General features: G+C 42.2%; 1 protein-coding gene across 1 annotated transcript in view; it reads left to right on the top strand.

Moving 5' to 3' along the window:
- ARFGEF1 (ARF guanine nucleotide exchange factor 1) overlaps positions 1-24233 on the top strand; it is a 139933-nt gene that overhangs the window by 76701 nt on the left and 38999 nt on the right. Inside the window, exons 10-19 of the mRNA XM_090040103.1 lie at positions 3987-4221; positions 8816-8915; positions 9053-9192; positions 9310-9418; positions 10142-10343; positions 11563-11674; positions 14429-14634; positions 14726-14810; positions 15641-15812; positions 22780-22931. Of these exons, the coding sequence (XP_089896229.1) occupies positions 3987-4221; positions 8816-8915; positions 9053-9192; positions 9310-9418; positions 10142-10343; positions 11563-11674; positions 14429-14634; positions 14726-14810; positions 15641-15812; positions 22780-22931 (1513 nt within the window). The remainder of the gene's footprint in view (positions 1-3986; positions 4222-8815; positions 8916-9052; positions 9193-9309; positions 9419-10141; positions 10344-11562; positions 11675-14428; positions 14635-14725; positions 14811-15640; positions 15813-22779; positions 22932-24233) is intronic.

Raw genomic sequence — 24233 nt, 5'->3', positions numbered from 1 at the left:
AGCATGTTCTTATCTTCTTTGATACCATCCACATTTTGGGTAACTGAGATGGTGTGAAGGAGTCAGAAAAAACTGGGAAAGAGAAGAATTTTATTTCACAGTTCTTAAAAAAAAATTGTGCCAGGATTTTAGTTAACTTCTCAACCTATACAAGTTATATTTGTTTATCAAAGACCTTTTAATGAGTTAACCTATTCAGAGGCCAGCAGTAGTTCCTGAGGTACTAGGATTCTATCCTTTTGAATCCATGGAGTCCTTGACATTTTAATTAAGTCCAATTAACTTCTGTATTGGGTAAACTGAAAAAAGGGCATTTTTTGCAAAAAGAGCTATCTGCCAAGTCATTCTAAATGCCCTACATTTGAAGAAGTGCCTGGATTGATCTTTTGGTCCTGAGGCCAACTTGTTAGCCACTTTAAATGCTTTTGGTTGTAGGTCTTAAGAATAAAGTCATTTTTTTTTTAATACTGCAATAATTAGTTATCTCCAAAATTTCAGAAATTCTTAAAGGAATTGTCTGAAAAATGGGGTAGTGAAAAAAATAAGGCTGAGAATATACCACCAAATATTTAAAGGATTTCAATAGTTGTTTCTAAGTGTGTTAAGCAGAAGTGCAGAGAGAAACTTAGGTAAAATAAGTTGAAAATGGGTTTCTGAAAAATTATTTTTTGTGAAAATCAAGATGGCTGGAGAGGAAGCTTCAAAGACAGGTTACCTATTTAACAGGGATGTTTTACAGTTTATTAGGATATGATCCTTACCCCTTTGTGGAGCCCAATGATAAGTGAGCTGCAGGATCAGAGCCTTGCCTTGTCAAGTGACTTGTCTTCACAGAAAGTGCCATGAGTTAGACTGATCCTCCCAACCCAACAGGTGTTGGAGCAGGGCTGGAGGGAGGTAGGGAGGGGAGGCCCTGCTGGTGGATGGCAGGGATGGCATTACCATGACAGTGGGGACTTAAGAGCTGAGGGTGCTCCAGCCCTTCAGTCCCCACTGTCTTGGCATTGCTTCCGTCTGTGCAGAGCACTCTGGTTGTTTCAGTAAGCATTGTGATTGGCTGCTAAGACACCCAATCAGAGTGCAAATAAAGCATTACAGACAGACAAGCTAAGGCTTTTATAATATTAGAATGAATATTTTCCTTCATTCCCAGAGAGCTTAATGTTTTTAATTTGATATTTGTGGGCTATTTTGATATCCAATTTAAAAAATTTTAATGTTGAAATTGAATGTTAAAATTTTATGTTGAAATACTTCCCAGATGTGATCAGTGGCCAAGTTCTACTACTTTGGCAGTATGTGTCTTTCATGGACCACTTCCAAAATCTGGGAGATAGTCCTTTACAGATGTTGTAATTTTCTGTAGTGGGAAAATCAAACATCTTATGTACTAGGGAAAGATGGCATTGGTACTTCAGTATTTGTGATCAGGAAGAGATACTTCTGTGTACTGAAGGTCTAAAATTCAACTAAATATTATCAAGGTCTTAAGTGCAATTAAGTGTTTACTAACCCCATCACGCGAACAAAAAATAACATAATAGGAACATATTTTGATTCAGCAAATCATTGTGGAAGAATCAGACAGCACATTTTTATTTTTATTTTTTTCCCCCCCTTCCTGTATTCCTTCTCTGAGATGCATTTAGAGAGTATTTAAAAACAAACAAACAAAATACCTCCAGCTGTTTTTAGATCTAAAACACCTGAGAGAGCCTCTGACCACACCTTTGTCTCCTAGTCCAAGGCTATCAGGGAAAATGTCTTTCCAGCATTCTTTAGGTTTGAACAGTATCCATCAGGAATAAATGCTTTAAGTAAACATTAAATGTTAATATGTCCTTTCTTTCGGTAAGTCTTCTGCTCTCTGGAGCAGCCATGGGACCTAGCACCATGGCAGGCACGAGAGGTGGAGTCAGGAGAACAGGGGAAGAGGCGCTGCCTGCATTTGGCTGACCCCGGCCCCTGGAGAGCTGCTGTGGGTGGGCGAGGTTGGGACCTGGGCAGGTGCTGTGGAAGGCTGCTGTGCTGGAGCTCCCAGTTGACTCGGCCTAGAGTGCTGCTCGCAGTGGCTGTTGCCAGGGCCTGGGGGGCTCCTGTGGCTGGAACTTTGCACTGGGGGCAGCTTGGGCCCACTCATGCTGTGCCCAGAATACAGGGAGGCCAAGCCAGGAGCCCACCCTGAGTCTGGTGTCCTGCCTTGGCCAGACAGCATCCCCTTGCGGGGAGGGTGGCTGTAGCCCATTCCAGTGGAGCTGCGTGGGCTAGGCCAGACCCCACTTCAGGTGCCATGGGGCACCCCTACCTGCCTGCTGTAGCCTGAATCTGCAGAGCCCCAGGGCAGCCCTCACTTCTTGCCTGGTCCTCCCTCTCCTCCAGCTGCCACCTTCCCAAGGGCCTGACTGGGCTGGCCTCCCTGCAGCATCTCTTCCTGTGCCTGCTTATCCTCGTGCTGCCTGGCCCTGGCACTTGGTGACCTTGTGCTGCCCTTGCCCAGGTGGGATGGAGTATCTTTCTACATGAGCCCCGGCTGGGCCTTCCCTCCTGGGCCCAGGCTCCCCCCACTCTGCAACCATGAGGAATCTTGAGCACCCTGGCGCTGGCAGCTGCTGCTGGGGTGTCACTGCTTCCCTGCACCAGATGCTGCCTGGTACCAGCAGGCCCAAGTCACAGTCAGTAGAGGTCAGACACATGGGCTGTGAGGGATACATCCTCTTTCTCTTCTCTTTTTTTTTTCTTCCCTCTTTCTTCCCCCCCTCCCTTTCTCTCACAACTTGCTTAACAAAGAAAGAATACACAAGAACAAGGGTAGTATATGAAGCGTTATTGTCACCAGGTTTAGAATGTTTAGAAAACATGATACTTACTGGGGGGAGCAACATTTATTAGAGCAGCAATGATTATTAATTATATTAATATGCAGTGCATCCTACCATGTACCCCCTGCCTCGGTTTTGTTTTTCTGGTATGCCAGCACTCTAGCACGTTACAAGGTAGACATTACAGTTTTTTCAGTACTCTGACGAAAAACAGGGGATCCCAGGGGAAACTGCCACAGCAACTTTCCCCCTCCCCAACCATGCAGTCTCCCCCAGGTTGGGGAGGGACCCTCATCTTATATTTGAGTAAATAAACTATATTAGTTGTTTCTAACCCTTCCTTATCTGTTTTCCAGAGTATTATGGCAAATACTATTAACTGTCCTTTTCTATGTGCTGTATAGAAGGGGGTAATTTAAAAAAAAAGTATTAAGAAGAAGAACTATTATTACTTTCTTGATTTGATTGATTTATTTTATGGGGTTTTGAAAATGTGAGAATTCCTGCATTTGCTTTTCCAAAACCGAGTATCAGTTTAGTCAGTGATTCAAGTGTTCTGCTTTCCTCCAGCTTGTTGCAATATTTCTTTTTTTAGTGTTCTGTGTATTCTGACTTTTAAATGGAGTAAGTGACAGAATCACTGACTATATGGCATGATGTATGCATAAAGAAAACTAAGATGTCAAGTGATTAGAAAACCCAAATAATCCAGATATGTGGTAGCTGGAGGAGGGGCAGCATGGATTGTTCCTCTAGATTCTGGGGGGGTGGTCTTTTCCCCCTGCTGCTGCACTGTAAGTAGGGGAGGAAAGAAGAGTAAGTCTCTCTTCTGTCATTGTTCTCTTTTTCGTGGGGGAGAGATCCTCCCAGTCTAGTTAGAGAAGGAGAAGAATTCTCTCTTCTTCCCATGATTAAGGAGTGGAGAGTGCTGTCTAGAACAAGCTGAGATAAGATTAATCATGCTTTTGCCTGACTGGCAGGTGTTAAATGAAGTTTGTAAAAACAAAGCATTTTTTCTCTGTTACTACTTTATAACAAAAAGTATTTAAAATGGAGCTGTATTTATGTGACTTAGACAAAATAACTGACCATAAAAAAAAAAAAAAAAAAAAATTAAAGTACATACCTATGACTTGTTCATATGCTGCATATTTTATTTCATTTCAGGTCTCACGAGCTGCGATCGAAGATTCTTTCATTGCAGTTGCTTCTGTCCATTCTGCAGAATGCAGGGCCTGTCTTCAGAACAAATGAGATGTTTATTAATGCTATTAAGCAGTATCTTTGTGTTGCACTGTCAAAAAACGGAGTCTCATCTGTTCCAGAAGTTTTTGAGCTTTCACTTTCCATATTTCTTACCCTGCTCTCAAACTTTAAGACGCATCTAAAGATGCAGATTGAGGTATGTTTTATAATGTTCAGTGAGTTGAAAGGAAGGTGAGTGGGTGTGGAAGTGGATGTGTGGATGTAGCTTAGTGACAGAAATAGTGAATTTCTCTAAGGGTATTGTTTCCCAGGATTCTCTCCCCTGGTCCTGGCTCCCTGGCACAATCTTTTCGAAAAAAGAGGCCTTTTTTCCCCCCCATAAAGAACAGTGGGAGCTATCACTGGTGATAATCCTTGCAATTATTGACAGTGACCTTGAAACATCTTTCAGATACAAAAATATTCTGTATGGAATTTTATCTGCAAAACTTCGAAGTATAGTCTGAGCCCCCAATTTTTTTAACCTGTTGGCATTTTTAAAAAATGTTCAAATATTAGCATACTGCTCCAAAATTTAACAAGTAAAATTATTAGAAAAGCCTTTGTGGAGAAGGTTTTCTATCCCTCTCTTTCATCTTGTTGTTCCTTAACAGGTTTTTAATGAAAGAAAAAAATGTATCTATGCAAAATATACCAATAATATTTTTGAGTCAAGTGGGAGCGTACTTTTGAGTACCAGACACATTTAGTTTGTATGCATCCCTCCTTGTGAAGGCAGTCTCTTCTAGTTGGTTTTGGTACAGAATGAAATAAAGGATGATGTCAGGATTCAAAAGTAGCAAAATTCTGCATATAAACTGGTATCAAGCTAGGTTCAGTAATGCAAGCAGAAATGGTGAGCGTGTTCTGGTGTCCTCAGCTCTCTAAGGTGTATATACTGTTTCACTCCTTGGGGCATAAACAAAGAAAAATCCATTTGCATCATACCAATAAAAGTGGAATTTATCAAAGTCTGGATAGACACAACAGCTGTGAAAGTTTTCTTGCCAGAGGGCAAATGATAAGCCCTGCAGGAGGCAATACCATCTGTAAGGGCTTAACCTCGCTGAAAGCATTTGATGATTCTTACGACTGTTAAGCTGTGTAATATTGGGCACCTATCCAAAGCATAAGACTGAAGTCTCTGATAGGTTAATTATGAAAAGGCTCAGTCCACTTGAGCACCATAGCTATACTGTCCTTTGCTCTTCAAGACTTTCAGGATTTTTTCCTTTGGTGGATAAAGGAATTACCGTGTTGGTGTTACCTTACCATAACTGAAGGAGTTTGGTATTGCCAGATCCAGGCCAGAAAGTTGTTATGCTCTGGGAGCAGTTAACTCATTAATCTTTGTTTTGCGCTTATCTGGGAAAGATGACATCTAAGTCTCCTTTTAGAAGTAATTTCAGCCGTATATAGCTGAAGGAGCCAGACTTGTATTTCTTTTACTAGAAATAATGGAGGTCTTAGTTGCAGTCTTGCCATCAAGGAGAATAAAAATATTTCTGCCTCCAAATAAAATATGCACTTGTTTTTTGAAAGGTAGAATAAAGGCAAAAAGTTGTTCCCTTGAAAATCTGTTTCTGAGGATGGAGGAGAAAGTATCTGTAGCCAGCAGCTAGGGAGCCTTCCATGCAGCTTTACTGTCACTTTGCTCTGGCAGAGGCTTAAGCAGCAGACACAGCTGTTATGTTTATTTCCTCAGTTAAAATGTGCAGCACAATTTCAAACAGCTGAGTTTTGGGAGAGAAAAGTGCAAGTTGTATGTACAAAAATATCACATAGTTTTCAGAAAACTAATGTATCCCCAGATAGTACCAAAAGCTTTTAAGTCTGTTGTGTTCATGAATGCACAGGTGTAGCCACTGCAATAGAAATTCCAGTTTATTAGATCTGTGCCCCCCTAAGTCCCAGTCTAAAAGTCCCTTAGAAGGCAGAAAACTAAAAGCTCATCTTAACTTTATATCTTAAACCTTGGTCCATAATTCTGGTACTTTAATCTTTTTTCCCATGGCAGGGGAATTTCTTTTGAGTTACATGCCAGAAAGTGGCCTACTGCATATAGATCTGTTGGAGAAATTCGGAATGAAGCTAAAGCACGTTAAGGGATTGACGAAGGACATGTTCTGAGCAAATGTGAATCCTTCACCTTTTGCACTGTTTGTGTATTGTGTAAAGTAGAGAATTCCTGTGGCTGTTGTGTAGAAGGAGATCTATCTAGTGTTGTGGGTGCTTTTAACATACTTGGGAATATACCTGCAAGTAATACTTTTATCCAATAACATAAGCTTCAGAAAAGATTAAGTGCTTGACCTGGTCCTCCCTGCATGATTTTCTATAAGCTCTTCTTATCTGGAACAATAAGACCATTGTGCTGTATGGGTCTTGCCCTCTAAAAGGCCTGTACAGGAAAGATCTTCACCCTCAGTTTGTTCAAGCTCCCTTAGGAAAATTTGCCTGCCATCAGTCATTTTAAACAACATTATTGCTGTCTTTCTCCAAAAGAAACATTCCTTTGCTTAAGTTTAGTCGGCTAATAACATGAAAAAGCATAAACTAATCTTTTGGAACAGGCAGTATTTGTTTTTTGAAAATCAAAGCCAGCAATAAATCTGGGCTTTTGAGTTTGTCAGAAAGCAGAGAATCTTGAAGATGACTTGTGACTTATTAAAATGCTAAAATAGTTCATTGGCAGGAGTGATAGCTTGACAGTGGATTAAAGAGGTGAAATTTCACAAGTACACAATAACAGGGCAGTCTTATGCAGCATTTTATGTTTTGAGAGTTTACAAATATAAAGGTTTATCCACATAAAAGCTACTTTAGCAGCTGCTGGCACTCGCATGCTGTGATTCTTCCAGGGGTAGCAATCAGCAATTCTCCGTCTTATTCTGTTGATATGTCCCTGTGAAGCATGGTCCCCCCATGTCATAGCCTAGTGATGCCCTTCACATGTAGTTAACAAACAGGCTCAGTGCCCCAAACTCATTATTTGATACAGTAGATTGCTCTGTTTTCGATCTCGGTGACTGAAGACAAAGGTCTGTGCTCCACAGTTGTATGGATTAAGGCAGGGGTATCATGTATGGCTCACAGAACAATTGCATCCATCCCACAGGTAGTCTGGTGGGGCACAGAAGTGCACACCTTTGGCTCTGCAAGCCACTGCCAGGAGGCCAGAACTGGAGCGGGGTGGAGTGGCACAGAGCCAGGAGCATGGGTCTGCAAGGAGCCTCATTTAGGCAACAGCGTGGAACACCCTTGGGCTTGCAGCCTTGTGGAGCTGAGGGTATGTGGCAGTGAGGAGCCTGGGGCTTGAGGCTGCCTGGAGTTCTGGTTGAACATGGCTTAATGCTGCTGCACGTCCATAGCTCCATGCTGCTGCGTGGGCAGAGTTCTGCCTGTGCTGCTATACATATGTGGCTTCTTGCCACTGCATGGCCTTGTCTGAAGTACCTGAACGCATCTCCATGCCACTATATGTCCCAGACTCTGCACTGCCACCTGAACGTGACCACCACAGATCCAGCCTGGGAGGAGCCTCAGCAATCTGGATCTGGCTTGGGGTCTGGCATGAGTTTGATGCCTCTAGGTTAAAGAAATATGAAAGAATGGTTTTGAAGAATAAGAGCCAACCTCATGCAACAGAATTGCTACCACCCTTACCACTTGGGGGATCTGTGGCAAGGGGGATCTTCCTAACACTGTAAACAGGGTTTTGTGGAATGTGCTTCCTGGTGTCACTTCCTGCAAACACTGCTTGCAACATAGTTGTTTCCAACATGTGAAGCTGTAAATTATTCTCTTCCTTTACCTTGTCTTGTGATGGTCCTACTTTTCATAAGAGATCTTTTTCATTTAACGTAACATTTCTGTTTGTACTCAAAATCCAAACTAATCCAATGGAAGCTGGATTTTTAGTTAAGATAACCTGATGGGCAAGAAAAATATAACTTTCTCATAGTGTTCTCTCGGGCAACTTTTATCTGGAGCAGGGGTATTCAACCTGTGACCTGTAGGCCAAATCCAGACCATGGGATCATAACATCCAGCCTGTGGGGCTCCCACACAGGTCAGAAACTTGGCAGTGGGGATAGGTGGAAGCAGTGCTTGGCTGGCTGGCTCTAGCCTCACCCAGGCCACAGTGGGTTCAGGGCTAGGGCACCCCAACATGTCCAGATTAAGTCAGGCTGTCATCTCTTCCATCCACATACCCGGACTGGGGTTGATTAGTGCCCCCTCCCCTCTAGCATGTCTGGATCAGGACCAGGGTGCCCTGTTCTCTTCCCCCTCCCCCCACATACACACACACACACTTCTGAATTGGGGCTGCCTTGCCCCTGCCCTGTGCATCCAGATTGGGACCAGGACTAGGCTGCTTCCCTTCCCACCCCCACCAGTGTGTCCAGATTAGAGCTATTCTGCCCAGCCCCTTCCTACGCCTCCACAGCTAGATCGGGCCCATTGGCTGGATCCAGCCCGCAGAGGGACCTAGCACTGCCCATCTGACCTGTGGGGCAAAAAGGTTGGGCACCACTGATCTAGAGTCCTAAATTTTATACAGTATATTTTTAATCCCTTTAAGATGTAAAACATACTAATCATGTAAAAATATTTTTCTCCCCCAAGTAACTGCTTAATATATTATCCCTATACATTCACTCTTGTGCAAATCAGAATGTTGGCCTTTGGGGCTGAAATGTTTTATTTAACAGGTGGTTTTTTTCTTCTTTTCATGGAATATTTGCTAGGTTTTCTTCAAAGAAATTTTCCTGTATATCTTGGAAACATCTACTAGCTCATTTGATCATAAATGGATGGTTATACAAACGCTGACAAGGATATGTGCAGGTATTAAAAAGCTTTTGGTTTTAGTTGTATTTTTGTGGGTGCAAAATGAACTGTAACTGTAAATACCTCTCATTTGGGAATCTTAATTGTTTCTTGTGCTACCTGACGGGCTCTGTCAATATGCATTTCATCAACAGATGCCCAGAGTGTAGTGGACATTTACGTAAACTATGACTGTGATTTAAATGCAGCAAACATATTTGAAAGGCTAGTTAACGACTTGTCAAAAATTGCTCAAGGAAGAGGCAGCCAAGAACTTGGCATGACTAATGTTCAGGTAAAACTTTAAACCTCTACAAATTATGGGTTTTGGGAGACTGATGGTTTTAAAAGTGACACAATCTTTTCATTACATTAAAATGTCTGTTCATTTTTTTTTTTAAATTTTTTCTAGGAGTTAAGCTTGAGGAAGAAGGGACTAGAATGTTTAGTATCTATCTTGAAATGTATGGTGGAGTGGAGCAAGGATCAGTATGTAAATCCCAACTCTCAGACAACTCTTGGTAAGATAGTAACTGACATTCTTATGTTTTGGCACTTAGTAAAGATGTGCTGCTTAGAAGCATCACTGCGCTTGTGCAACTAACAAGGGTTGCACAAGGCAACTTGGTCCATCCAGTTATGTATGTAACTGGTGCTTCTCAAGGGTTTGGCAGTTCCACCTAATACTCACAAAAATGTATAAGATCCTACGTTCTAAATATGGTTTGTTAAGCGTATGTGTATATGTATATGTTATATAAACTCTTTATACAACAAACTGCAACATGTCCTGGAAGGCCAACATTTTCAAACTAGGTATTTAATGTTTGGCACTTAAAATGACTCAATTTTCAAAGCTGCTGGGTACCCAGGGCCCTCACTGAATTTGGTTAGAGCTCTGGTTATTTGCATTCAGGCAGCTATCCTAAGTGCAGCTCATTGTTTTGGTAAGATAACCGCTCTCTATTTAGAAACACTACTTGTATTTGAAAACAAGGTTTTCAGTTGCATTTTAACTGTGAGCTATTTGGTATTCCCTAGTTACTTTTAGATCCTTGGGCCAAGCAAAATTAATGAAAGTATCTCCTTGCATAACAGTAAATGTATCAGTGAAGATGCTTATAATTGTAGAACTTTGTAAGAAGCCTTCTGAAAAAATGTAAATATAAATTCACTGGAACCATTTTTGGTTTTTACTGACTGGCTGACTTTGAGGAAAACTTTTTTCTTTTTTTTTTTTACAGGCCAAGAAAAGCCCATAGAACAGGAGAGTAATGAAACTAAACACCCTGAGACAATTAACAGATACGGTAGCCTAAATTCCCTGGACTCTACAGCTTCATCAGGAATTGGAAGTTATAGTACACAGATGTCTGGCACTGACAACCCAGAGCAATTTGAGGTTTTAAAACAGCAAAAGGAAATAATAGAACAAGGCATAGATTTGTAAGTGTCCTTTCTCCACTTGTGGGATGGTAGATTCTCAGTTTCAGCTGGAACTCTGAGGATTCCTGTTTTTCTTCCATTCCCACATTTAAAAGTTCCACTCTCCATAGCAGTCCTTCCTGTAGTAGTTGAGTACCAAGTAGTATTGCTGCTGAAGCTTGGCAGCAACTTTTTTGTGTTTCTAAACTGAATGAAAATAAATGAAGTATTCCACAACTTCAGCCTGAAGAACAAGAAATCCATGCTGGGATTAAAGTGTTAGATTTTGTATGATAAATAGAATGGTTGTGGAATCTGTTTACTAACTAAAATTGTTCCAAATGTTCAGTAGCATACCCAATGGGTTCCCTTAAGTTCAGGCTTTCAGGTTGTCTCACTGTTGAGCTTTCCAAGGTTTCAGGCTTCCTGAGCTGCCCATTTCCCTTGTCTAGTGGTTTGCCATAGTTAGACAGGTTTGGGCCCTTGGATATTTTGCAGCTGTTGAAGAGAAATGGTTTGATTTTCTATCTTGTGGGAAACTTTTGTTTTCTATTGTTTTGTATGGGAGCAATTCCATTGTTTGAGTATATCAAAGAATTCCATTCTTTTAGTCCATTTTAAGGGGGCTGTTTGGCAGAGTCCCTTGGGTATTGTGCTAGCAGTTGATAGGAACAAAAAGTAATCATGAAAGCTGAACAACATCCATTGATGAAGGAGATAGGATAGGTTCTACTTGTTGCTGAAGCCTGACTATCTCCAATCTTTGTGAGAAATCTTAAAGCCAGGGTTGTCAACAGGTACTTGGGAAGGCCCCAGGGGTATGCAGCAGTGGCATGAAGAATCACAGGGCAGGGCCACAGGTGCTTTTGTTCTTGCCACTGTGGGTGTGCAGGGAGCTCCCCCATTGTCAATCAGCTGCCAGGGCACCTCCCTCCCTCCCTCCCCCTGCTTGTTGACCAGCTGGTGGGGGACTCACTGCTTCTTGACCAGTGCCAGGGGTACATCAGCCAAAAAAAAGTTGAAAACCCCTGTCTTAAAGGAATAGCTGGGACTTTACAATTTGACTGATTTAATAGATTGTGCTCTATATATGCTTTAACTGATTGTAATAAAATCAGAGTAAACTTGACTGCCGTAAGTTGCTTTTGGCATGTCACCTGTGATATGAGTGAATTTGACCCTTGGCTACCTAGGTAAAATTATCATGTATTCTAATTTCATGTTGACTTCAATTTTTTAGGTTTAATAAGAAACCAAAGAGAGGAATACAGTACTTGCAAGAACAAGGAATGCTTGGCACTACTCCTGAAGATATTGCCCAGTTTTTACACCAAGAGGAGAGACTAGACTCAGTAAGGAAATTAACTTCAAATATCTGTATTTATATTGGCTGCATAAAACAGCAACAGGAAAAAGGTGCTGTCACCTGAGATTTCTGGACTGTTAATTCTGGAAAGGTCAAATCAGGAGGCCACTGTCTCCTTGTTGTGCCTAAACATTAAACAACTGAGTGGAGATGGGCTGGGAATGGCCAGTGCATCTGAATTGGCCCAATGAGTGTTTGTCTAACTTATTATAGTATATGTTGCGACTTCAGGCAGAACTATAACATTTAACATTGGAGCCTAAAAAGGTGCTCAGTAGGGGTGCACTGATTAAAGATTTTTTGGGCTGATACCGACAGCCCATTATTAACGAGCTGTATCAGCCAATACTGATCTGTTTGCCAATATGTAAGCCCAGCAGCTTGAAGAGGAGCATCCTGCTTGTAAGTCTGTGTGTGGGGGATGGGGAAAAGGGGTGTTGGGAAGGGGGGAAGGTCAAGGCTTCTGTGGTGAGGGAAGGAATGGAGCTGGGGCAGGTACTGCCCAGCTAGGGTAGGGGACGGAGCCACAAGTGGCTCATCCAGGGGGCACTGGGGAGAGGGATCGCTCCTGCCGTTGTCCACACCCCTGGTGGGGGAAGGTATGGGGGGCAGATGCCCCCCAAATCTGTGCATGGGATGAGGGCAGGCTGGGGCTGTGGGTGGTGCCCAGCTGTTCCCGGCTGGGGTGTTGGACCAAGGCTCTACTTGTGGAAGGTAGTGATGGTAGCAGCACTGGGAGAGAAGTACTATGGGGGGTGAGGGGTGAACTTTGGAGTGGCTGTAGCCCCAGCCATAGCCTCCCTCCCCTCTGCTGCCCACTCCAAGCACAGCCATATCCCCCCACTAGGAAGAACCCAGTGCTGCCCCAGTCTGCAGCAGGCAGCCTGCCTTTGCCCCACGCACAGATCCAGGGGGCACATGCCTCCTTCAGGGGTATGTGCAGTGGTGGGACCTTCCCCCTGTGCTGTCTGGATGAGCCGCTTGTGGCTTGTTCCCATGCCCCACCCCACCTGGGCAGCACCTGCCTCTGCTGCAGCTGCAGCCCTACTCCCTCCCTCACCACAGGGGCCTTGATCTGCACCCCCATGCCCTTTCCCCCAACAGACTTACTGGCCAGACACTGCTCTCCAAACTGCCAAGCTGCATTCCTGGCTGCATGCACGCTACGGCTGCGCCCATGCATGCAGGATTTATCAGCAACATTATCGACCACATCAGCCAAAAAACCCCAATTGTTGATTTAATGTCAATTTTCCTTTTTATCAGCGTCAGTTATGATATGGACCAGTGTATTGGTGCACCTCTAGTGCTCAGTTTATGGATGTGTTAACCAGCTTCTAAATGTATGGAACCTAGCTTGCTGCCAAATCTCAGTATCCCTTTATCCAAAATATTGAGTTATTTTTAGTGTGATATAAACCATTGAGGAAAACGGTTTATTTCCCTTGTTGGATAACATTTACAATAAAATGTCTAATGCTTTGGAATACTTGAAAAATAGCACAAATATGTATTGCCCTTATTTCTGGCGGAACAGATTTTTATCCCTTTACCTGTCTTCTCCACATATTTAGCCCATGGAGCTTTAAATGAGGTGCTAGTCCAGATTACTGTACAGTTTTGTCAGTTCTCATCTCAGACAGAAGAGTTGCAAATGGCTGAGTAAGTCTATGACATTAGAAGGCAAGAGATCAGGGAATGGATAGATTCATAGCATCTTTGGGTTTATCACTTGCAGGCTGCAATCCAGTATGAAATCTTTTGCCTGCCTCAAGTCTGGCATAAAAACTAACTTGCTCAGAAATACATAAGCTTTTGTAGATGACTGCCCATTTGATCACATGCTATAAATGGACAACTCCTTTTGATCTGTTATGGCACAACAGGGAATACAAACAGGAATGCAAATATATAGTAATACAAATTCATGAAGTGTTCAACCAGCAAAAGCAATTTTTTTGGTTCCAAGTTTGCTGTTTAAAGTAGCTCTGTTTTGCTGCAGGAGTAGGAAATGGAGGGATCTAAAGACATCCCCCTTTGTACAAATGTTTAGAACATTTTTACCCTGCCTCCAAATCCCAGTAAGGGTTTATTGCCCTCACAAAGAAGGAACACTTGTTTTCATAATTAGGTAGGGAAATAAGAAATTTTAGTAAGCTTTTATCATTTGTTGTCAGTACAAAAACAGGTCAAATAGTAAAAGCTGATAATCCTTGATAAAATTTATATAGTCCAGTTCCAGGTTTGCATAAGTGGTGCAAAGTGGTGAGTGAACAAAATTGGAGAGAAGGAAAAATGTAGGCAGAAGGTACTGGTAAATTGTGTGGGATTAAAAATAGTTATTTAGAGACCAGTGGGTACCTTTCTTCCGTTTTTGAAGAAATGTTTTTTTGATGGTAAACAAATCTATTTGCCATTCTTTCCAGTCCTCAGATACTGCTAGTCCACCTTTTCCTTTTCAGCTCTTATTGGCTCAGCAGTTAAGAATAAAGCTCTTTCACTGGACATGATCATTCATTTCATGGGAACGGTGGAGAGTACTTTGGTGGGATGACTTAGTCATAAGTCAGGGCGAAAAAAATCAATATTTCAAAGGTTGACAGTGATTGCTAGATGGAGAATAAAGTTTCTTCATTTTGTGCATAGGTCATTTTAAATAAGTTCTTTTTAATATTTGTCTTCTGAAAATAAGTGCACTATATTGTTTGGGACTCTATCTTTGTCTCTCTCTTCATTTTAGACTCAGGTTGGGGAGTTCCTGGGAGACAACGATAAATTTAACAAAGAAGTTATGTATGCATATGTGGACCAACATGACTTTTCAGGGAAGGATTTTGTTTCAGCTCTGCGCATGTTTTTAGAGGGATTTCGCCTTCCTGGAGAAGCGCAGAAAATTGATCGGCTAATGGAGAAATTTGCTGCTAGATATCTAGAATGTAACCAAGGGTATACAAACATTATTTTTACATTTTCATACTTTTGTGAAAATGGGTAATGAGTTAGAATTGGTAATACCTTGTTGCTCTGCATTTTTCAGACAAACACTCTTTGCTAGCGCAGACACTGCATATGTCTTGGCTTATTCAATTATTATGTTAACAACAGATCTTCACAGCCCTCAGGTATGTTGCTGTAAATAATTTTCTTAGAAATTTGGTGGCATAACATGAAATCATTCAACAACTGTGGCAATGTATTTGTAATACCTTTGTTCAAATCTGTACCAGTACTAGTGTAAGAATTCTAGTAGCATGTATCTATGCTGCTTCTAAATAATGTATATAATCCTTCTTTTCAATTTAAAGCTCCTAAATAATAAATGGCATAGTCTATAGATTAAAGTAATAAATGATGTAGCCTATAGAATCAGTGGATTAGCCAGTGCTAAGACGGCCTGTTTTTATTTCTGTGCCTTTTGACTGATTTTGGTCTTGGTTGAGTCTAGTAGATGACCATCATTATTATAATATCCACATAATTTTGTACTATTTAGTGCAGGTGACAGTTTAATTGTATATACGTTGGTGCAAGTTATATATTTCTCTGGTTTGATGGAACTAATATTTGTCCCTGTAGAAGTTTATAAGGTTTATCTACTCTACAGTCAGCATCACCATGTACAGATACCTGACATTTACTTTTAAAGGAGTTATCCAGGGTACAGGAGGCAGTCAAGCCACAACAGCTTAGAGCTCCTTTAAGGGCTAATTTGCCCTGCCAAGAAGCAGGTTGTTTCTAGACAAAATAGGAGTATGATGTTAATATAGCTTACAGTAGCAGGCCATTTGTGCTTGTCTCTATGCCAGTTTTGTGACTTACTTTTCTTAGAGGATGAGCATTATTCTAAAATCTACAAATGAAAAATTACTAGCCATCAGTACCTCATTGAATAAATTTGATTGGATTCAAATTTTTGGCTCCTAACATTTACAGATTTCTTCCTGGGTTCTAGGTAAAGAATAAAATGACTAAGGAGCAATATATCAAAATGAATAGAGGTATCAATGACAGTAAGGACCTTCCTGAGGAATATCTATCTGCTATCTATAATGAAATAGCAGGAAAGAAGATCTCAATGAAGGAAACGAAGGAATTGGCGATACCTACAAAATCTAGTAAACAAAGTAAGTATAAGTAGTATGTCAGTTCTCACAAAATGAATGTCAGTTTTCCAGTTGCATAATGTTATATGTAGCTCTTCCAAGTCAGTACACGTTCCTGTGCCACAAAGCTCATGCCCAGTATTGTAAGTAATTTCCATTTGTTTAATACCAATAGAAGTGGTGGTGTCATGTAATGCATGCAACACTGTACCTACTCTGAAGAAAGCACATACTAACAAACATACAAAATGGGACATGCTTGGAAATCTGTAAAGACAGAACAATCCAAATTAGCCCCTTTTATAAGTTCATTGTCTTTATTGTCTGTTTTCTTTATATGATTAATGTTTTGCTCATATTCGTGTCAAGCTGCACTAAGTTAGCAACTTGAATATAATTAAATGCTCAAAATTCAGCACTTAAAGTTTATTAAACAAATCTTTAATGATTGGATACAAAAACTTTTTCTTTATCAAAACATAACATATAATTATTAAATGCTAGTACTAACTGTTATAGTGCTGTAAGTATGAACTGTGGTTAGGCAATTAAACCAATTATTTCAGGTCACCCTGGGGAAAATTTTCTAAAGTATGTGGTAGGCAAGCCAAAGATTAAAAAATAGTAAGTTTACTAATCATAGAATCAGGAGATTAGGGTTAGAAGGGACCTCAGGAGGTCATTTAGTCCAACCCCCTACTCATAGCAGAACCATCCCCAACTAGATTATTCCAGGCAGGGCTTTGTCAAGCCAGGCCTTAAAAACCTCCATGGGTAAAGATTCCACCACCTCTCCAGGTAACCTGTTGCAGTACTTCACCACCCTTCTAGTGAGGTTCCCGCCCCCCCCCCACCCCCCCATATCTAACCTAAACTTCCATTGCTGCAACTTGAGATTATTTGCTCCTCCTTTTTCATCTGCCACCACTAAGAACAGTCTAGCTCCATCCGCTTTGAAACCACCCTTCAGGTATTTGAAGGCTGCTATCAAATCCCCCCTCAGTCTTCTGTTCTGTAGACTAAATAAGCCAAGTTCCCTCAGCTTCTCTTCAGAAGTCTTGTGCCCCAGCTCGCTGCTCATTTTTGTTGTCTGCTGGACTTTCCCCAATTTGTCCACATTACTTTCTATAGTGGGGGGCCCAAACTGGACGCAGTACTCCAGATGTGGCTTCACTAGTGCCAAATAGAGGGGAATAATTACTTCCCTCGATCTCCTGGAAATGCTCCTACTAATGCAGCCAAGTATACTGTTAGTCTTCTTGGCAACAGTCGCATATTATTGACTCATATCCAGCTTACTGTTCCCTGTAATCCCCAGGTTCTTTTCTGCAGAGCTGCTGCTTAACCAATGGGTTCCAAGCCTGTAGTGGTGCATGGGATTTTCCTAAGTGCAGGACTTTGAATTTTGTTTTTGAACATCATGGAATTTCTTTTAGCACAATCCTCCAAATTGTCTGGGTCACTCTGAATCCTAACCCTACCCTCCAGCTTATCTACTATACTCTTCAGCTTGGTGACATCTGCAAACTTGCTTAGGGTGCAGTCCATCCCATTTTCCAGATATTGGCTATAAAAATACTGGTTAATAAAAACTGAACAAAACTGGTCCCATGGCTGACCCTTGGGGGCACTCCACTTGATACTGGCTGCCAGCTAGACATTGAGCCATTGATTTCTACCCTTTGAGCCCAACCTTTTTAAAAAAAAAAAAAAAAAAGGGGGGGGGGGAGGGAGGACCCGGGCAACTATAGGCCCATCAGTCTTATCTCAGTCCTAGGGAAACTCTTTGAGAAGATCATCAAGGAGCACATCTGCGATGGGCTGGCTTCAGGGATGCTCAAGGGCAACCAGCACTGTTTCATTAGGGGCAGGTCATGTCAAACCAACCTGATTGCCTTTTATGAACAGGTCACAAAAGCATTGGATGCAGGTGTCGCCGTGGACATAGTCTTTCTGGACTTCAGCAAGGCCTTTGACACTGTCTCCCACCCCATCCTCATTAAAAAACTAGGGGACTGGCGTCGACACCTACACAGTCAGGTGGATTGCAGATTGGCTGAAGGGTCGCACTCAGGGTGGTGGCGAACGGGTCATATTCGACCTGGGGAGAAATGGGCAGCGGGGTACCCCAGGGCTCGGTCCTTGGGCCTGTGCTGTTCAGTCTCTTTATTGGCGATTTGGACAACGGGGTGAAAAGCAACCTGTTTAAATTCACTGATGATACCAACATTTGGGGTGAGGTGCGCATGCTAGTAGGGAGGGAAAGACTGCAGCAAGACCTGGATAGGTTGCAGGGGTGGGCTAACAAAAACAGGATGCATTTCAGTACTGACAAGTGCAGGGTGCTGCACTTGGGCAGTAGAAACCAGCAGCACAGTTAAGATGGGAAACTCCTTTCTTGTGAGCATGGACACAGAAAGGGATCTTGGAGTCGTTGTTGACTCCAAGATGAACATGGGCTGACAATGAGAGGTCACGGCTGGCAGAGCTAACCAGACCTTGTCGTGCATCCACAGGTGCATCTCAAGCAGGGCCAAGGAGGTGATCCTCCCCTTCTATGCAACACTGGTTAGGCCATAGCTGGAGTACTATGTCCAGTTCTGTGCACCCCACTTCAAGAGGGATGTGGACAACATTGAGAGGGTCCAGAGGAGGGCCACTCGCATGATCCAGGGACAATAGGGCAGACCCTACAGTGAGAGACTGCAGGACCTGAACCTCTTCAGCCTTTGCAAGAGAAGGCTGAGGGGGGACCTGGTGGCTGTCTATAAACTCACTAGGGGGGACCAGAAAGTTTTGGGAGAGACCTTATTTCCCCTAGTGCCCCCTGGCATAACAAGGAATAATGGCCACAAGTTGTTGGAGAGTAGGTTTAGATTAGACATCCATAAGAACTACTTCACAGTTAGGGCAGCTAGGATCTGGAACCAACTTCCTAGGGAAGTGGTGCTGGCTTCTACCCTTGGGGGTCTTTAAGAAGAGGCTTGATGCCTACCTGGCTGGAGTCATTTGAGTCCAGTTTTTCTCCTGCCGAGGCAGAGGGTTGGACTTGAAGATCTACAAGGTCCCTTTCAACCCTGATTCTATGACCATTGAGCCAGCTTTCTGTTCACCTTTACAATCCATTCATCCAATCTGTACTTCCTTAGCTTGCTTGCAAGAATGTTGTGGGAGACCTGTATCAAAAGCCTTGCCAAAATCAAGATATATCAAATTCACTGCTTTCACTGAAGCCACAGAGCCATTCATCTGACCATAGAAGGCAGTCAGGTTGGTCGGGCATGGGTTGCCCTTGGTGAATCCATGCTGACTGTTCCTGATCACCTTGTTTGTAATTCCCTGCATCCTCTGTCCTTCCTTTCATTAAAGATGGACACTATGTTTGCCCTTTTCCAATTGCCACAAGTTTTAAAAAAGAATAGCCAGCAGCTCTGCAATCACATCAGCCAACTCCCTCAGCACCCTTAGGTGGGAGATCATATGAAAAGACTTGCTGAAGTCAAAATATATCACATCCACCAAGCCAGTCATCTTATCACAGAAAGCAGTCAGGTTGTTCGGGCATGACTTGCCCTTGGTGAATCCACACTGACGGTTGCTAATCACCTTCTCCTCCAAGTGCTTAAAAATGGATTCCTTGAGTACCCTTTCCATGATTTTTCCAGGGACTGAGGTGAGGCTGACTAATCTAGTTCCCCAGACCCTCCTCCTCCACCTCCTCCTCCTCCTCTCCACCTTTCTTAATAATAGGTACTATATTTGCCCTTTTCTAATTGTCTGGAACCTCTCCCAATTGCCACAAGTTTTCAAAAGATAATGGTCAGCATCTCTGCAAACACATCAGCCAAATCCCTCAGCACCCTCAGATGCATTGTATCTGGCCCCATAGACTTGTACATGACCAGCTTTTCTAAGAAGTCCATAGCCTGTTCTTTCATCACTGAGGGCTGCTCGCCTTCTCCTGAATCTGCTGTTCAGTAGAGTAGTCTGCCACCTGACCTTGCCTGTGAAGACAAAGGTAAAAAAGGCATTGAGCACTTCAGCCTTTTCCTCATCTTCCGTCACTAAGTTACCTCCCCCATTTAGTAAGGCACCCACACTTTCCCTGACTTTCCTCTCGTTGCTAACATACTTGTAGAAACCCTTTTGTTACCTTTCATGTCCCTTCCTAGCTTCAACTCCAATTGAGTTTTGGCCTTCCTGACTTCATGCCTGCATTCCCCAGCAATATTCTTATACTCCTTTCTAGTCATTTGTCCAAGCTTCCACTTCTTGAAAGCTTCTTTTTTGTGTTTAAGGTCACCAAAGAGTTCCCTGCTAAGCCAAACTGGTTGCCTGCCAGACTTGCTATTCTTCCTGCACATTAAGATGGTTTTTCCTGTGCACTCGGTAAGGTTTCTTTAAAACACAGCCAGCTCTCTTGGACTCCTTTTCTGCTCATACTGACCTCCATGGAGATCCTGACCATCACTTCCTTGAGGGCGTTGGTCTGCTTTTCTGAAGTCCAGGGACCATACTCTGCTGTTCTCCTTTCTTCCTTTTGTCAGGGTCCTGAGCTTGATCATTTTGTGGTCACTGCTGCTCAACTTGCCATCTGCTTCTACATCCCCTACCAATTCTTCCCTGTTTGTGAGCAGCAGATCAAGAAGAGCATGGCCCCTATTTGGTCTCTCCATCACTTGCACCAGGAAGTTGGCTCCAATGCTTTCCAAAAACTTCGTAGATGACTTGCCGTATTGCCCTCCCAACATATATGTTAGGGTGATTTTAAAGTCCCCCTGAGGACCAGAGCTTGTAATCTAGAAACTTCTGCTAGTTGTTTGAAGAAAGCCTCATCTACCTCATCTTTCTGGTCTGGTGGTCTGTAGCACATATCCACCATGACATCACCCTTGCTCTTCCCTCTTCCCTTAACTCGGAGACTTTCAACAGACAGATCATCAGTTTCATACTGGAGTTCTGAGCAGTCAGACAGCTCTTTTGCATACAGCACAACTCTTCTCCCCTGCCTGTCATTCCTGGACAGTGTGTACCCATCCATGACAGTACATCAGTCATGCGAGCTATTCCACCAAGTCTCTGTTGTTCCAGTCTCATTATAGTTCCTTCACAGTTCTTCCTACTTGTATCCCAGGCTCCTTGCATTCATGTACAGACCCCTGAGGTAATAGGAAATTGCCCTACTTTCTCAGGAAGAATGAGGCGGCCTCCCCTGTTGCCTGCTCCTCCTTGTGCTTTCTCCTGGTATCCCACTTCCTCCAAGGCTTTGGTCTTCAACCCCCAGAAAACCTAGTTTAAAACCCTCCTCACTAAGTTAGCAGAATCCCAGTTTCTATTGACAACACTGCATACACAGCCATGTATTGATCTGCAGGATATGTCTGCTCCTGCCCAGGCCCTTACCCTTGACCGGAAGGATCGAGGAGAACACTCTGTGCCCCTGTCTTCTTCACTCTTGTACCTAAAGCCCTGTAGTCTTTCTTTATCTTCTCAGCTTCACCCCAGGCAGTATCATTGCCCACATGGATGAGCAGCATGGGGTAGTAGTCAAAGGGTCACGTGTGTCTTTGTGATCCCTCCATGGCTTCTTGAATTTGGGCACCAGGCAAGCAGCAGACCTCCCAGGACAATAGGTCAGGCCAGGAGATGGATCCCTGTTATCCCTTGGAGAAGGGAGTCTCCAACCACCACCACCACCCATTGCTTCCTCTTTGTAGCAGTGGTCTCGATCCTCCATGTGGGGATTCCTGGCTTGGCCTCTTCAAACAATTTTTTTCCAGATGGCTCAGACATGTCTATATCACCATCTTTCAGTTCATTGCCTTCCGAGAAGCATTTTTCATAGTGTTGTTTCATTTGGGCTACCAGGCATTGCATGTTTGTTTCACTATTTATATTTGGTACCTGTTCCTCTTTTTCCCAGTAGAACAGGAATTTCTTGAACATATTCTCAAATAGCATCTTTTTGGTGACCTGCAACCACAGCAGTTTACACTCACCAGAATATTGTTTCTTTATACTATTATGAACCCAGCGTTAGGCCTCTCTGTTGCACACAATGCTCCTTACTCTGCTCCCTTCTCCACATGATAAATTAACAACAAACCAAGACTCCTCCTCCCTGTGACATATACCCACCAGACCTTTGGCCCCCCAAACCTTCTTGCTATAACAGTCATTGATTTAAAAAATGTTAACCCTCTTGTCTTGTGTGCTGCAATATTTTAGTTTAGAGACGTGCATAGGGCACTTTAAGTTAATGTTTACATCTCTCTAAAATATGCAAAGGGACCAAGAAAGGCCATTTAACTGAAGTACCCAGAACCATTCAGAAGTAAGGGGTCAGTAGTTACTGAGCAGATGGTGGTTTTTCTGTAAGTTAGAGAACTTCTTCATTATGGGTGTAGAATCCTAAATATTCATAATTTGAGAGCTCAGGTAACCAGATTTCAGATATAGCAAATGAAATAGGAGTTTGATACCATGCATGTGCGCTCAGTGGATAATCCTGAACCAGGTATATACATGGTGTCTGCTGAAGTCAAAGCTCTGGCTTGGGTCATTGTACTGCATTCAGGATTTCCCTTGTATATTATCAGCACACAAAGTTGCTGGTAATATGTATGTGATAAGGGAATACATTATGATCTTTTCTTACTTAATCCTAGCCTGCAGTGTTGAGTTGTCTACAGATTTCTCTTTTGTGAAAGTGGCCGAATTTATACCTGGTTTCTGGTATTTTTTCATAGGGTAGGTCTCAGTTCGGGTCAGAAACTTTCTCTGATGTCATGATGCTATTTAAATGTATAGATTTCTCTGTTCATTAAAATTGACGTTAACTGGTTTATGTTTATTATTAAATTGATGTAACTTGTTTATTATACTGTAACCTTTTGAAATAAGTGTTTTTTAATGCATTTAAATAACAATACAAGTTACTTAAGAGACTTGTTGGAGAGAATAAAATGTTTTCAAAAAATGTTTACAGATGTGGCTAGTGAAAAGCAGAGAAGACTTTTATATAATTTGGAAATGGAACAAATGGCAAAAACAGCAAAAGCCCTCATGGAGGCAGTAAGCCATGTTCAAGCACCTTTTACTAGTGCAACACATTTGGAACACGTGAGACCTATGTTCAAGGTGAGATTCATATGTTCTTTACTGAAATTTTAGTGAGATGCACACTCAACTTAGTTTTGTGCCTTTTATGGGGATTTGTTGGAAATACTGTAGGACTTCATTCTGAGAGGTAGTGTTTGGTCTTCCAACATTTCGAGAAGAGAGCAGTTTGAGTTATTTTACAGCATTATTTGAAGATATTGCAGGAGAGGCGGGGGATTTGGGGGGCAGAACTAGACATAGGACTCCAGATGTGGCCTCACCAGTGCTGAATAGCTGGCAACTCTCTGGCAAATGCAGCCTAGTACACTATTAGTCTTCTTTGCAAGAAGTGGGGTATTCTGTTTGGCTCTTATTCAGCTTATTTTCCCCTAGTGGTAAGACACTCCCCCATCTAGATTTCTTTCCCCCTTACCATTTTTAACATGTATCTATTCCTTTCCCACAGTCAAAGCCCTAGCTGCTGCCAAAGCTGTTGGATATGTTGTCAGTTTCTGCTGGTATAAAGACCCTTTTTAAGGTTTCAGCTACAAACCAGCTGGGAGATTACTAGTAATGGGCTCTGCCACTTTTGCTGTAGCCAGAAATCCAGCATTAACATGGTCTAGGAATCATTGTAGCTACTTGATGTGTGTAATTTAAAAACTTGATAGACCTTTTATTATCTCTTTTGAAATTCTGGTGTCTTATAATAGGTTATATTTCTTATCATCCAACACTAAGAATAATATCTAAAGATCCTGTTGGTTCTTTTGTATACATTTTTCTTTTCAATTATAAGCAATTATCCATTCCTGAAATAGTGTGCTTCATTAAAAAAATAGATGAGAAGTTGCTTCTCTATAACCTTGCTAGGGTTTTTTGGCTTTGTGTTTTTTTCTTATCTGGAAAGCTAGTAGCATAGGTCTTTTTTTCCTATCTAATTTAGGAAATAAGGCCCGAATGTAATGTGTTCTATAATCTGCTTATATAGACTAATTCTAAATTATGTTTTTGACCAAGTTCTGTTAATCAGTTCAGGAGATCAAACAGTTAGATATCTGCAGTTTTTCTCATGAGCTCTGTTTAAATGCTTGAATTCAAATATAAGAACAGTTGAAATCAGTGGCGATTTATTAGGATATACAAACATATTCATAAATGCTTTAAAAATCTGTAACTGGCTAGTACAAATTAAGGAATGAGAAGTTAATAGCCTTCCCCTTTCTCTGCAACTTACTGTTTTTTAAATACTGATCCCTTCTAAAAGATGGCAGTTTTATATTCTGTTCTCTTTTTGAGAGAGAGAATACTGCACTGTGAGCTACCAGCAAGTATATCACT

This window comes from Crocodylus siamensis, chromosome 3, assembly GCF_052110815.1.
Source record: "Crocodylus siamensis isolate JL-2025a chromosome 3, ASM5211081v1, whole genome shotgun sequence".
Classification (NCBI taxonomy): domain Eukaryota; kingdom Metazoa; phylum Chordata; order Crocodylia; family Crocodylidae; genus Crocodylus; species Crocodylus siamensis.
Note: the sequence above shows the minus strand (reverse complement) of the source record. Positions and strands in the feature narration are given on the sequence as shown.